A 14,220-nucleotide genomic window follows, 5' to 3' on the forward strand; every position below is an offset into this window, starting at 1 on the left:
ACTTGTAATATTACAGCTAGTAGTTCCTTTGGTTCACGCATGCTAACGGTGTATTTCTGTGACATAGTCAGAGACCGAGGCGACAAAATAGCTGGCTTGATCCTTCGCCTGCAAAATATACACTTTATAGTCGTGTACCAAAGCTGGCCTCTGACTTTGTGCAAGGTGCAAAAAACTGTTGCCTACAGCGAGACAACTAAGGCAGGTAACCGCCGCTGACTATATAAAGACACGCCAATGGACCGGCAAGATGCTATTGCGCCAGATTCCTTTGCATCACGCAACCCAACACTGGAATTTTATAACTACCACCCTCCCCGTACAGTGGTTTGCCCAACTCTCGCCAGGGAAGAAATGGCGCCCGAAGCTCGGTTTGCCGTCGTTTCTCGCACAGGTGCGTTTGACTTTACGCCGGCCTTTGAGGACGCTGTTCTGCGCATCGTCCCTTCGGCCCTCTTTCTGGTTGTTGCCCTGCAGCGTCTCTTCTGGCTCGCCAGGCAGCCTCGCAAGGTCGCCAAAACCCACCAATCATTCGTGAAAGTGGCACGTAATAAACTCCCACTATAGATTCTGCTGGCTCAATTGTCGCTGACTGGTTCAGTCACTGTAGGGTCTTATCGGTGTCTACACGGCTCTGCAGCTTGCAGTCCTGCTATACTGCGCCCTGAATGCACACAAATGGCCCTTCTCTCAACTTCGCACATCGGCCGCGGTGCTCGCCTTTGTCGATGGCTTTTTGCTCTTATTTCTGTCCCTCGTCGAGCACGCGCGCTCGGTGCGACCATCGACCATCATCAACGTGTATTTGCTCTTTACTCTGCTCTTTGACTGCGCCGTTGCCAGAACCCTGTGGCTTGCCAATCACGACTCCACCATCTCGAGCCTCTTCACCGCAACTGTTGTCATCAAACTCGTTGTCTTGACTTCGGAAGCTTGGGAGAAGCGACCCATTCTCTTGTCCCAGTACCAGCATCTCTCACCAGAGGCAACCAGTGGGATACTGGCCCGGAGTGTGTTCTTGTGGCTCAATTCATTGATGCGAACTGGATTTGCTCGCCCCCTGACTGGTCCTGACATGCTCCCCATGCATGACAGCCTGGCTGCACGAACACTGCTCCCCGAAGCCCGCGACTCGTTTGTATCGTCCAACCCGTCCAACCGCCATGCCTTGGCCTTGTCCACCTTGTCAGCCACAAAGTACATCTTCTTGGCGGGCGTGGCGCCTCGGCTTTCATTAGCAGCTTTCAAGTACACGCTGCCCTTTCTCATCGCCAGGACGACCTCGTGGACGGCCGATCCATCGCAGCCGCACGAGATTGGATGGGGGCTCACGGGTGCATGGCTGCTGGTCTTCCTCGGGCAAGCAATCTCAAACGGCTTCCATTATCAGATGACATATCGATTTGTCACTGCTATTCGCGGCAGTCTTTGCAGTCTAATCTACACAAATACCTTGAATGTCAGTAGCACGGCTCTCGACGAGTCCGTGGCGGTATCGCTCATGTCCACCGACACTGAGAGTATCTGTCAAAGCGCCACATCCTTGCACGAGCTTTGGGCCGCGCCCATCGAGTCTGCAGTCGCCATCTTCCTCCTGTACAGGCAGCTTGGTCTTCCCGCTCTGGCCCCCGTCGCTGTAGCTATAATTGCCACTACTGGCACATTGCAGCTGGCCCGGTTCATTGGCCCGGCCAAGAAAAGATGGATGAGGGGGATCCAAACGCGGGTCGATGTGACGGCTTCCGTCCTCGCATCGATGAAGGTTAGACCTAATAATCCTAGCAATACAGGGTCTTGATGGGAGGCAATTCCGCTAACAGGTTCGGTCTAGGAAGTCAAAATGCTCGGCTTGGTAGATGTCGTCGCGAGGATGATTCAAGGCCTCCGGATAACAGAGCTGGACTTGTCCAAGCAGTATCGGAGACTGTCTACTGTCCAGATTTTCATTGGTACGTGCTTGAGTGATAGTTTACACCGTGTCGTCTTGACGCTGCTGCTGACTCCTTTGCCGATCAGCAATGAATACTGCGACCATCGCCCCTCTGGCGACGTTTGCAACGTTTGTGGTTATTTCCAAGAGCACTGGTCAGCCGTTGAACACCGAGTCGGCTTACACTTCGCTCTCGTTGATCTACCTCTTGTCGGACCCCCTGAGTGCTGTTTTTCGTACTATCCCATACGTCAGTGCCGCCCTCGCGTGCTTTTCTCGCATCCAAGCCTACTTGCTGTCGGAAGGCTGTACCGATTGCCGCCTGCCCTTGAACCAGGCGGGTCATACATATGAGAAAGGCGACACTCTCATGGCGATATTGAGCGCTAGCTTTGGCTGGGTTCCCGGAAAGCCCGACATTCTCAATGACATCACCCTCAATATTCGCAAATCTTGCTTCACCTTTGTCGTCGGACCGGTGGGCTCGGGCAAGAGCACCCTCATCCGAGCCATTCTGGGAGAAGTCCCCCTCCGATCAGGTTCAATTCATGGTGATCTGGGCAACATGGCGTTTGTTGGTCAGGAGCCCTGGATCCAGAACCAGACAATCCGGCAGAATATCCTCGGCAGTGGGAGCTACGACTCCAAATGGTACAACACAGTTGTTCACGCGTGCGGGCTGCAGCAAGACTTTGCCCACTTTCCCAAGGGCGATACGACAAAGGCGGGCAGCGCAGGATTCTTGTTGAGCGGCGGCCAAAGGCAGCGCCTCGCATTGGCTCGAGCTGTCTACTCGAGGGAAACGACGGTCATGCTGGACGATGTCTTTGCAGGGCAGGACGCGGCGACTGAGGAGCACGTCTTCCAGAATCTTTTCAGCGAGACAGGTCTCTTCCGGCAAATGGGCATCACCGTGGTCTGTGTCACGAATGCCATCCACAGACTCGCCTACGCCGATCACGTCGTTGCTCTGGATGTTACTGGCCATGTTGTGCATCAAGGCCCATTTGCGCAACTCCAATCGGATGCAGATTATCTGCACGGACTGGCAGTCGAGCAAAACGGTGACCCTAATGCAGTCAGAGCTTTGATGCAGCATCACCCCGAGACTGTTCCTAATGCCCCATCTGAACAAGACGCTGAGCAGGACAGTGACGACGTCGGGTCGCCCGGTCGAGTCCTCGGCGAGTTCGCCACCTATGCCTATTACTTTGGCTCTGTCCCTGTATGGCACACTATCCTGCTCGCCGCGTTGGTGATTTTGTACGCGGCAGGGCATCGGATGACAGGCCTCGTCCTCAGTTTCTGGACGCAAACTGCAGACGAATCCGGCCAGGGGACCAACAACTACTACCTGGGGCTCTTCGCAATGCTCACTGGGTGTGCCGTTGTGGGCATCACTGCGACGGCGTATTTCTTCCTGGTCGTCATGGTCCCCTTGAGCTCTCGGGTTCTCCACGCTCGGCTCCTACGAGCGGTTATGGATGCGCCTCTCGCCTTCTTCTCGCGCACCGACGTCGGAGTCCTCACAAATCGCTTCAGCCAGGACATGTCGGTCATTGACACGGAGCTGGCGTTTGCCCTGGTGGATTTGTGTATCAACCTTTGCCTGATCATCATGTCGATTATTCTGATGTGCGTTTTTTCTGGGTATTTTGCAGTCGCACTGGTACCGTTCGTCGCTTTCTGTTGGTGTGAGTACTGCTCCTTGACGTGTCACAAAAGCCCGCTCCACTGACGCCCAAGCCACTATGGCCATGACCCAACAGTGCTACAAAAGTTCTATCTTCGGACGTCTCAGCAAGTCAGACTCCTTGATCTCGAAGCCAAATCCCCCCTCTTCACACAGTTCCTCGACCTCCTCCAGGGCCTGTCGACGGTACGGGCGTTCGCATGGGGCCCACGCTTCATCGAGCGGTATCTGGATCTCCTCGACGCGTCGCAAAGACCATTCTACCTCCTGTTTTGCATCCAACGCTGGCTGGCCCTCGTGCTGGACCTGATGACCGTCGTCCTTGTAACCGTCATGATGGTCCTGGTCGTCAAGTTGCGGGAGCAACTATCGCCGCAGCTTGTGGCTTTGGCCTTCGTGCAAATCATGTCATTCGGCCAGTCGCTGGCCCGGGTCATCCAGGATTGGACCAAGCTCGAGACCTCGTTAGGTGCCGTCGCGCGAGTCAAGACCTTTTGCACCGACACCGAGTCGGAGAACCGTCCCACTGAGACGGGCACCGTGCCCGAGAACTGGCCGACGCATGGCCACGTCGTCATCGAGGATTTGGTCGCCGCGTATGAGTCGCGCGAGAGGGGCGGCCATGGCGACCCCGTCCTGCGCGGCGTGACCCTCGACATCCCCGCTGGCACCAAGGTAGGCATCTGTGGCCGCAGTGGGAGCGGCAAGAGTTCTCTCTTGGGCTGCATCCTGCGGCTCCTCGAAGTCGGACCGGGCTCGCGCATCACCATCGATGGAGTCGACATCGCGACGCTACCACGGCAGGTTGTGCGCGCTGCAGTGGCCGTCGTGCCGCAGAACCCTTTCTTCCTCAAGCATACAAACCTTCGCGACAACCTCGTTGTCCTTCACCGACCGCAGGACAGGGTGGAGCACCAACATCAGGAGCAGCGGCAGCAGCGGCAGCAAGAACACAGCGACAGCAGGATCCTCCAAGTTCTGCGCCGACTCCAACTTGAGGATCTCGTGGTTCGACTAGGTGGCCTCGACAGCCCGCTGGACGCCGACCGGCTCTCACAGGGCCAGCGGCAGCTCCTGTGCATCGCCCGGGCCATGCTAGCCGGCAAGCGGATTATTCTAATCGACGAGGCGAGCAGAAACGTCGACGAGCGGTCCGAGCGACTGATCAGGGAGGTCATGCGTGAGCAATTTGCCAGCTGCACCGTCATTGCCGTCGCGCATCGCCTCGGAGCCGTCGTCGACTTTGATCGTGTTGCTGTCATGGGCGGTGGTCGGATTTTGGAATGCGACAGTCCTTGCGCACTGCTGGAGCGGGATAGCGAGTTCAAGAGACTTTGGGACCTTGGGGCGTGTTAGAGGAGCGATTAGATTTCCCGGGCTTGTGCGTCTGACCTTCTTTTATTAGAGGCCCATGATTCACATCGCGTGAGCAGGAATTTCATATCATGCCACAACAACGACCGACGCCGCGCAGGTGCATATAGGGACCTACCTGGCTTTATGGCCGTGTATCTACCCACCGCCACCCACCCCGACATGGGGAACAAAGCCTATGTAGTATCAGTATTTTATAAGGTTCGAATTAGGCCTTGCTCTCGTCTGAACATTGCACCATAGCCGCCGAAGTAACAGGCGCTACACCCCCGGGGAAAGAAAACATTCCAATGCGAGTTTCTTCCGGCAACCCTGGTGACGGCAGGGGAAAACAGTCTGGAGTGGTAGCCGGCCGCTGAGCGACAGTAACAGCAAAGTATCCCTGGTCGTCTGAACGCACGTGTGTTGAGTTATTACCTTCTCCTCGCTCGCCGCTGCAGGAGAGATGGAAGATCCGCCGCATGGAAGGGTATGCTGAAACGAGGAGTTTTCGCAAGGATGGGATTGAGGCGATCAGGATGGCGGTGCAGACTTCGACGGATGACCAGCTTGAGGCGCGGACGAGCTCCCCTGGATACACAATTAGAGACGAGAAAAGGAAAAAGAGTGTGGTAGGGACGATATTGATGGGGTGGGCTGACAAGTAAAATCTATCTGGAAATGCCTGATATATACAATCCGGACAATGCTTGTTACACATACCCTAACGCAAACTCAGCGCAGATTCAATGAAAAGGAGAAGCAAAAGGGCTTTGGAGAAAAACTCACAATAAACCCAACCCAAACATGACAATCAGACCTGTCTTGACGCCGATAGGGGCGTGAAGCTTCAACAACTGTGGAATAGGCAACAGAAACAGGACTACGTCGGTAACCAGCTTGATTGCGAAAGAGACATAGTAGAAAACGTAAAGGTCTCTGCAGACGCCCGGAATCGTCGCCGGGTAAAAATACTTGTTGACCGGCGAACATTGGAATATAAAAACGAACAATTCCTCTATGAATTCGCATATCACGAACCCAATGAGCAGGTAGTATACGCACCGGAGGCGGGTTATTGAGAACACCTTGAGGTACAGGAGACAGAATGATATTTTGATCGTGGTTAAGGAGATGAGATACGCAATTCCGGTGACAAAATTGAGCTGATTACTCACTGTCAGTCTCTCCACAAGTCTTATGGACTGCATAATGTACCTTGAGAAACGTAGCCACTGTCTCTGTGTCGTCTTTGATGAGCTCAAAGTGTCTTCCGTAGCCATAACGAGTCACTACGAGAATGTCAGAAACGAGCTTGACGAGAGCATGGACATACTCCACATAGCTGTAAAGCATAGCACAAACGCGAATACCTGAACCGTTGTTAGCTGGGACCTGGTCGGGTAAACCTTGGTGCTTGAAATCTACCCAACTAGTAAGAAAGAAAGCTAGACAACCTGTAAGCCACGCATAGTCATCATGGATTGGAGCACGCACCATCGTCGGGATCAAAGCGGCCCATGTAGATCTGGGCTGTGACACGGCCGCAGGCGCCAATCGAGGCGAGGGCCAGCACCACCGTGTTGCAGACGATGATACTGGCAACCCTTGAATCATCTGCGTCGTTTGATGGCATACTGCACTCGTACGATCTCCCATCCGCGAGAGCGGAAATCGTGGGTGCAGACGACCGAGGCGGGAGCATTAGACTTTGCAATGCTCAACTCGTGGCATCAGCGGCGCATCTTAGTCAGACAACGTACCGGAATTTACTCCCGCTTTCCTGTATTTGACATCGAATTGTTCTCTTCTTTCAACACTGCAATGTTTCTTAAAGAAAAAATACAGGTTAGGGTGCTTTGATTCTCAGTCTATATTATAAAGCTGTTCTTACGACCAGAGCTACCAATGTTCGACGAAGTGAGTCGTCATGGCTACTTATTTCTACCTGTCTCCCCAAGTCTACCGTCATCTTTTAACCACAATACGTTTCAGAGTTCAAGTTACAACTTGCTCGCAGGCAGGGCAAGGCTATCGAGTGCCTGGAGCGTCTGCATAGTCACATGTTCGACTCGAGCAAGCAGACTAAAGACCTAACCCCGCATCAACATCACCTATCGGACAGAATACATAAAGGTCAGCCGGGGCCCTGGAACTCGGAAGATCCGCAGAGAAGCCCGGCCAACGCGGGGGCATTGGGACTCTAGTGGGGCATCCAGTCACTCGGCATAAATCGCACTTCATTTTCAGCCGCTGCTTAAATCTCGCCGGTTTGGGTACACCGGCAACTCGTCAATTTTGGTTTATATCCCGGGCAGTCAGCTGTGCATGTGTCCCTTGTTCGACCAAACTTCCATTGGAGATGACGGCGATGTTGTCTGCATTCTTTACAGTTGAGAGGCGATGGGCAATCATAATTGTTGTTCGACTGAGCAGATTTGTCTTCAAATTAGTTCAGTCTTGAACAGGGGCATTGGGACTGATGGGTCCTTGGAAATTTGAAGAGACGTAATGCTCTGGCACTAACATGTTAGACTTTTGCAATTGTCAAACACACTTTTCCCACTAAGCGATTCACACAGGAAAAAGCTGAAATGGTGCGCGAGCACCTTGCAACCCGGCGAGGATGACTCTAATGTTAGAATAAACAAAGCAATCGATCTCTGCTTTGATGCCTTCCATGCTCAAAGGCCAAAAACGACTGCGCCTACAATCAGAAACGGCACAAACCAGGACCAAAACGAGGTAAGCTGGGTTGCACACTCAAAGGGTCTAAGTCGAGTATATAACAGCAACTATGGTGAATCGAGAGCTAAGCTATCGGTATGACAGAACCGCACTCATTGCAAGGCATATCCTCCAGCGGGGACGATCAGGTACTTGCATCTCGAACCTGGTTCTTTAAAAGCGATGTTGACTCCATATTCAGAGAAAGCTCCGGGGCCCAGTAGCACCATTAGCTGATTTGACAGGCGAATTTCTATTGGCCGCGGAACTATGCTCACTCGTGCACCCTTTGTATGACTCGATAGGAGGGCAGGAGCTCGCATTATTCGCACGTCAGGGTACGCCTTCCCAGTTTCACCAAAATCTCCACCAAGTATGCGCAAATATGCAGATTACCGGACTCGTCCGGGAGGAACTGTAAGTCTTGAGAAAATGGCCGTACCGAGTTAAACCCCATCTAATGCCCCAAGTATCAACTCCTACTTGGTCAACATGACCGCTTTCTCACTCTTCCACCTGCCAGCATTTCAAGGAAGCTGGAAGCCATCAGCCAGTTGTCTGATCTGCAATCACTTCTTGCGGCAATGTTTGCTTTCTCTGCGAGGTTCCGTCCAACCTCATCCTAACAAACCTCCAACCAGTCTGAGCTCAGTGTGCCAGCGCCAGTATTCTTCCACGAGCTCGCGCTTCAAGGTATCGACGAGGCTCTAGCTCAATGCGGGGATGAATCCCCCTCCCCTTTGCATATTCCAGGCTATGATTCTCACAGCATACTACCAGGAGTGCGCGGTAAATGCTGGAGGTATCTCGGCGTATGTGTACGAGTCGCTTACAAACTCGATATTCACCTCGTCGGTTTTGGTATCTGTGGCTGGAGGGAATCCACTATGTCAGGGATGAAGGAGGGGTCCGATAATGAGGAGAGAAGACGGTCTTGGTGGGCTCTATGGGAGCTGGGTGCGATCGCCAGGAGCGGTTGTTTTGACTGAAATTGAGACTCTTCTGCCCATTGATGACGAGTATTGGGTTACAGACACCTACAAATAGTTGTTACTTAAAGCATACCTCTCTCGAGAGTCTCAAGGCGCTACAGAGAAATGGAAATGATAGTCCCAGCGCCTGGTCTATCGTGACTACATGCTTGATCAAGGACGCGCAGCATTGCTTAAATCTGCACGGCCGGCTTTTCATTGCCGACCCACGCAGATATACCCAAGGTGCTAGGCAGAAGCAAGACACCATCTGAAATGGGTCGGACTGCGAGCGTGCCTTGACCCTGGTCAATACATTGTGCTGTTCATCGCTTGCGCTTCCAGAAACTCTAAGGAGCCCAGCGCGCTAGGGATCTCCCACAAATACAGCGGTGGTGGGAATTCCGGCCACACGAAAAGCAAGGCTCCTTCACGCCCTCGCGTACAATATCCACATCATGATTGAGATAGCGCGCTTCATGGCTCTTCACAAGTCCAGGATGTTGGAAATTTCACCTAGTTTGGCCCTGAACTGGTTCAAAAACATTGTCGACCGAGCGACGGAGGCACTCTCGGGTCAGGGCATATCCGGTCAGAAACGGCAAGCCAGTGGGGCTCAGGCTCGCTGAGCTGAGGGCGTTTCTAAATACGTTGCGGCTGTGGAGAATATCTTGTCTCTTGCAGCCCCTCACGCTAGGGAGCCGGTGAAATACGCCCACCCGCTCACGGCCAGCGCATTATGGCTCGCTGCTGCGGTCTTGCTTGTGTACAGAATGTTGGGACCGCAGACTGAGGGTGGGACATCAGATCTTTATCGATTCTAAAATCGAACTCCTTAAAGGGATGATGCGGGAGCACTGCTCCTTTTGAGGCTCGTCACCAGCTTTACAGCAGAACCTCGACACGTTGGAACAGCGGGTGAAGGCTGAAAACCCTTTTTATCACCCGTCTGACGTAGCCCTACTAGTGACATTCTCGAGGCCCTCCAGTCTCTACAGAGGCGTCGTTCGTCAAGGGAACAAGCAGATCAAAAGCGAACATGGAATCCGTGTGCAAGTGCTCAGATCCCACTGTATTTGTAGCAGTCGAGTCAAGCCCTGGTGACATGGCAACGACGCAGTAGGGGCGGGGCTGGGTATCGTGCAGGTGCAGCAGTGTCAAGTAAATGAGGTTGCAACCAGCAGAGTCCCCAGCAAAGACTATCCGAGAGGATGAGACGGACTGAGAGAGAACCCAAGAGTGAAGCGACGTCAGCTGCTCGCGCTGGGCTGGCCCCTTTGCAACTGTCGACATGGCTTCTTGGCGGTTAGAACTCATGTTCAACCTGGAAACTTCACTCGAGGAGTATGGGCGCTCACAGTATTTCAAGGGCAGGAAGACAATATTCTCTCGTTTGACCTGCGCCTTGGAGACTTTTTGATAAAGCAATGCCGACTGCATCATTTCTCGCCATACCATATCCAGAAGGACTCCACAGGATATGTCTACAATAGTTAAGCTCTTCCTGAGCATGTCGCCCGCTGTCATTAACGGATACTTTTAACAGAAATTGTGGCTGCATGAAGCTCGAGGTCATCCAAAGCGCCTGTTAACATAGCTCCGTGCGTAAAGTCGGAAATTGTCTCTTCCTTGTCCCGGCACTATCATATCCGGCGATATGACGCCATGTTTCAGAGTTGGAGGTTAGTGTCAGTAAACCTTGAATTGTCCATCCGACTTCCCCGAGAAAAGGGAGTGCGCAGTGGAGTGGGTCCTTTTGTATTAGGCAAGTTTTGTCCGCGCCTGTCTGGGGAAAGCATGCCAGGGCCCTTGAACCAGTCTCCACTCCACGGGGACCCCGCGCCTCGTCCAAGTATGCAAATCGGACAGCCTATCAGCCACTTTCAAAGGGAGGATATTGGGGACAGAACCATCCTTATATCACCCTCTCTCCCTTCATTGTACAAGAGTCTCTCTCGCGATAAGCAACATTACGAGTCATTCCAAATTATCTCACAATGAGTTCCCAATTGAAAGAGGGTGACGAGCCCACAAAGTCTTCACTCGATGCATCCCACCTCGAAGTCGTCGGCAACACCAATGAGCTGTTGGATGTTGCTGAGCGAGTGGCGGAAATCCGCTGCAGTCCCTGGACCAAGAGCATGTTCCGGCTTTACGGATGTCTGCTCATTTCCTACTTCTGCGGATGCCTAAATGGCTTCGACGGCTCCTTAATGGGCGGGCTAAATGCCATGAGCTCCTACCAGGACACTTTCAATACGTACGTATCCGTCCCTGTTGCTCAATCCAATGCACCATACTCATTTTGCGGCAGCGGAACCACAGGTTCGCAGGTTGGGTTCATTATGGCCGTCTACAATATAGGTTCCGTGGCAGCCATACCCTTCACTGGCCCCATCAACGATTATCTTGGACGACGTGCGGGCATGCTCGCCGGTGCTGCTCTGATCATCCTCGGTACATGTATACAGGCACCCGCCCATAATATTCAGATGTTCATCGGCGGTCGGTTTATTCTCGGGTTTGGGGTCAGTTTCTGCTCCGTCAGCGCGCCATGCTACGTCAGCGAAATGTCTCATCCCAAGTTTCGCGGAGTTCAAACCGGCCTATATAACTGCATGTGGTGAGTTGGCTTCTGATAGCCCATATGATCTGCCGCGAGGCGCTAGAAAGCTAATGTCTTCATAGGTGGCTCGGGTCCATAATTGCAAGCTGGACCATATACGGCTGTGCAAAATGGGACAATCCATACGCCTTCCGGATCCCGATCTGGCTCCAGCTCTGTTCCTCGGTGATTGTGGGAGTAGGAGTCTGGTTTATCCCCGAATCCCCTCGGTGGCTCATCGCGCACGGCAAGATAGAGCAAGCACGGGCAGTTCTAGCAAGGTATCATGGTGAGGGCTCGGAGGATCACCCTATTGTTCGCCTGCAAATGGTGGAGATGCAGCACACCATCCGCCGCGATGCGTCCGATAAGAAATGGTGGGACTATAAGGAACTCATCAGCACTCACTCCGCACGCCGCCGACTTGTGTGTGTACTAGGAATGGCCTGCTTTGGCCAGCTCAGTGGGAACTCGGTCACTGGATACTACCTACCTGTCATGCTCGCAAATGCCGGCATAACATCCGAGGACACCCAACTCTTGATTAACGGTCTTAACCCGGTCATATGCTTTATTGCTTCTATCCTGGGCGCCCAGTTCTGTGACAGGATCGGACGAAGACCGATACTTCTGTGGTCCATTGGGTTTTGTTCCATCTGCTTTGCCGTTATTACGGGAACATCAAAGGCCGCCATTGAGGGCAACACCACGGCGGCTTACGGCACCATTGTATTTGTGTTTCTCTTTGGTGCTGTCTTCTCATTTGGGTGGACTCCGCTGCAGACAATGTATATCGTCGAGACCCTGACGACGACTACACGGGCCAAGGGCACTGCAATCGGCAACCTGGCCTCCGCCGCCAGCAGTGTGGTGATACAGTACTCCTCTGGCCCGGCTTTCGCTGACATCAGTTATTACTTCTATCTCTTCTTCGTCTTCTGGGATATCTTTGAGGCAGTCTTCATCTTCTTTTTCTTCCCCGAGACCAAGGACAGAACCCTGGAAGAAATGGACGAAATATTTGTGAGTCTCCCGAAATATTCCCTCGACCCATCCATCATTTGTGCCCTATCTGACTTTTCTATCGTAGGAGGCACGAAACCCAGTCAGTAAGAGTCTGGAGAAGCGGAGCACCGACACTGTATTCAACACGGTCGGTGCCAGCTCTGCGCAAACAGCGTAGCGGTCGTGTAACTATCTATGGTGTCTCGAGTAGATGTCCAAACAAAGTGCAATATAGGAAGAGGGAGAGGGCTAGATAGGCCGTACCAGAGTCGTTACAGTTGTCATAAATGTAGTACGGGATTAGGTGAGAGCCAGCGCGCATGTCACTTATGTTACACTATCTCTTCAGTACTAAGACCAATGCATAACTATGAGAGCCCCAACACGCATTCTAAGAATAGGACAGCCGCGTAGAATTTAATTCGGATATACATTGTCGGTGACGAGGCTCGCTTGGAATTCCATCAAGGGCGTAACAAGCAGAGTGCGAATCAACAGAATAATATACCTATGTTTTAGTCCTTGCTGGGTAACTCTTAAATATAATAATCTGTGGGTTCAACACAAAAGAATACAAGGTACACTGCATGATCATAAACACCAACGTATGTGATAATACTATTTGACATACCCAGGCCCGACATACTACTATTGCTGCCGGGTCAAAATAATGCATTAGTTCAAGTAGACTAGTTGATGGTCACTATCAAGTGCCTGTCCTGGAACACACCGAGGACGTTAAAGACCATCGCCAGGTTTGAGGATGTTCGACCACCGCTAAAATGCGTCAGCGTATTCATTCTAGCAATGCCACTACCGCCGCGATGTATTACTTACGGTATCCCAAGGGCGGCTGGAATCGACGTATCGCAGATCTGTGCCCAGACGGATAACATTATTCGGATCATGGTTGATACATGATGCGTGGATCTGAAGACAATTAGCATAAGGATCCATCTCCAAGTCGCAACATTTCTCGGAAGCCTACAGCATAAGGATTGTGAAACACAACATCGCCAGCTTCATACGCGGTGAGGAGCCAGCGTCTGTTGTACTTTTCCGCATAGCGAGCAGGTCCAACATCGAGCAGGCCACCTGCCAGCATATTCGCGTTGTAGGCATCCTTGGTCTCTTGCTCGGTCATGCCAGCGGCGCGGGCACGTGTCATAAAGTCTCTCTCAGTCTGCTCGCCAATGTCGTGCCCCTTTTCGAGATAGATCAATCCTCCACCCTCGATGCTGATATCGCCAATCGGGACCCAAGCTGTGACGAAGGTGTCCTCTCCATGGCGGAGAAAGATCTGATCGTAGTGGACTCCAATGGCCGTGTTGTGCGGCATGTTATTCCGTAATAGCGTCCGGCGGATGCTCAAGGTGTTGTCGCCCCAGCCGGTCAATTTGGCCACCAGATCCTGTATAGCAGGGTGGCGGCAAAGGTCCTCCTTGTACCAGTCTTCGTGATGAGCTTCCAGGGCAAGGTCGTTGAATAGTTTTGCGATTTTCGGGTCTGCTCCAGCAACGTCGCCATTCTCATCTGTATCGACTGGCCCAGCGCCGACACCGGGGAAGCTGAGTCGATTTTGGCTCATATCAAACACACCTTCAACCGGCTTCGTTCCAGGCGCGAGACAGCCTGTGGGGGCGAGTTTTTCGAAATACTTTTGGCGGACTTTCAGAATGTCTTCGCGCGGCACGACGCCTTTAACGAACAGGTAGCCGTCCTCTCGATACCTACGCTGCATCTCTTCCAAGGGCGTGTCGAGCGTGGTAGGTTCGAGTGCGCCAATGGCATGCGCGGGGAGTAGTCCATCATTGACATAGAACTGCTTTTCATGCAGGGCAAGCTCCTGCTCTGGACTGACCGCGATTGGCATTTTGGAGGACAAGGATAAAGTCTGGGGATCTCTGTATCTAGTAGAATTGGAAGCGACACGAAC

General features: G+C 52.7%; 5 protein-coding genes across 5 annotated transcripts; 2 read left to right on the forward strand and 3 right to left on the reverse strand.

Moving 5' to 3' along the window:
* Positions 1-354: 354 nt before the first annotated feature.
* On the forward strand, positions 355-4,979 carry BJX68DRAFT_261593 (P-loop containing nucleoside triphosphate hydrolase protein; the record flags this gene model as incomplete). The annotated part of the gene is made up of 5 exons (XM_071044181.1): positions 355-540; positions 611-1,762; positions 1,832-1,949; positions 2,017-3,565; positions 3,677-4,979. The coding sequence occupies 5 exons, from the start codon at positions 355-357 to the stop codon at positions 4,977-4,979; spliced, it is 4,308 nt and encodes a 1,435-aa protein (XP_070904080.1).
* Positions 4,980-5,045: 66 nt separating this feature from the next.
* On the reverse strand, positions 5,046-5,744 carry BJX68DRAFT_113689 (uncharacterized protein). Its single transcript, XM_071035950.1, has one exon. The coding sequence runs from the start codon at positions 5,695-5,697 to the stop codon at positions 5,206-5,208; it is 492 nt and encodes a 163-aa protein (XP_070904081.1). The 5' UTR covers positions 5,698-5,744; the 3' UTR covers positions 5,046-5,205.
* Positions 5,745-5,761: 17 nt separating this feature from the next.
* Positions 5,762-6,612, reverse strand: BJX68DRAFT_261594 (uncharacterized protein; the record flags this gene model as incomplete). Its single annotated transcript, XM_071044182.1, has 3 exons — positions 5,762-6,142; positions 6,195-6,349; positions 6,474-6,612. The coding sequence occupies 3 exons, from the start codon at positions 6,610-6,612 to the stop codon at positions 5,762-5,764; spliced, it is 675 nt and encodes a 224-aa protein (XP_070904082.1).
* A 4,059-nt stretch (positions 6,613-10,671) lies between these two features.
* Positions 10,672-12,462, forward strand: BJX68DRAFT_252205 (sugar porter family MFS transporter; the record flags this gene model as incomplete). Its single annotated transcript, XM_071042507.1, has 4 exons — positions 10,672-10,934; positions 10,989-11,297; positions 11,363-12,302; positions 12,370-12,462. 4 exons carry the CDS (start codon positions 10,672-10,674, stop codon positions 12,460-12,462), a joined length of 1,605 nt encoding a protein of 534 aa, XP_070904083.1.
* Positions 12,463-13,022: 560 nt separating this feature from the next.
* BJX68DRAFT_261596 (phytanoyl-CoA dioxygenase family protein) lies at positions 13,023-14,157 on the reverse strand (the record flags this gene model as incomplete). Its single annotated transcript, XM_071044183.1, has 3 exons — positions 13,023-13,061; positions 13,122-13,214; positions 13,273-14,157. The coding sequence occupies 3 exons, from the start codon at positions 14,155-14,157 to the stop codon at positions 13,023-13,025; spliced, it is 1,017 nt and encodes a 338-aa protein (XP_070904084.1).
* Between the last annotated feature and the right edge of the window lie 63 nt (positions 14,158-14,220).

Source organism: Aspergillus pseudodeflectus, assembly GCF_044049435.1.
Source record: "Aspergillus pseudodeflectus strain CBS 756.74 chromosome Unknown BJX68scaffold_3, whole genome shotgun sequence".
Classification (NCBI taxonomy): domain Eukaryota; kingdom Fungi; phylum Ascomycota; class Eurotiomycetes; order Eurotiales; family Aspergillaceae; genus Aspergillus; species Aspergillus pseudodeflectus.

What these genes read in the sequence shown, in the direction of transcription:
- BJX68DRAFT_113689 (XM_071035950.1), bottom strand. Translation starts at nt 5,697, where the DNA reads ATGTGTAACAAGCATTGTCCGGATTGTATATATCAGGCATTTCCAGAT.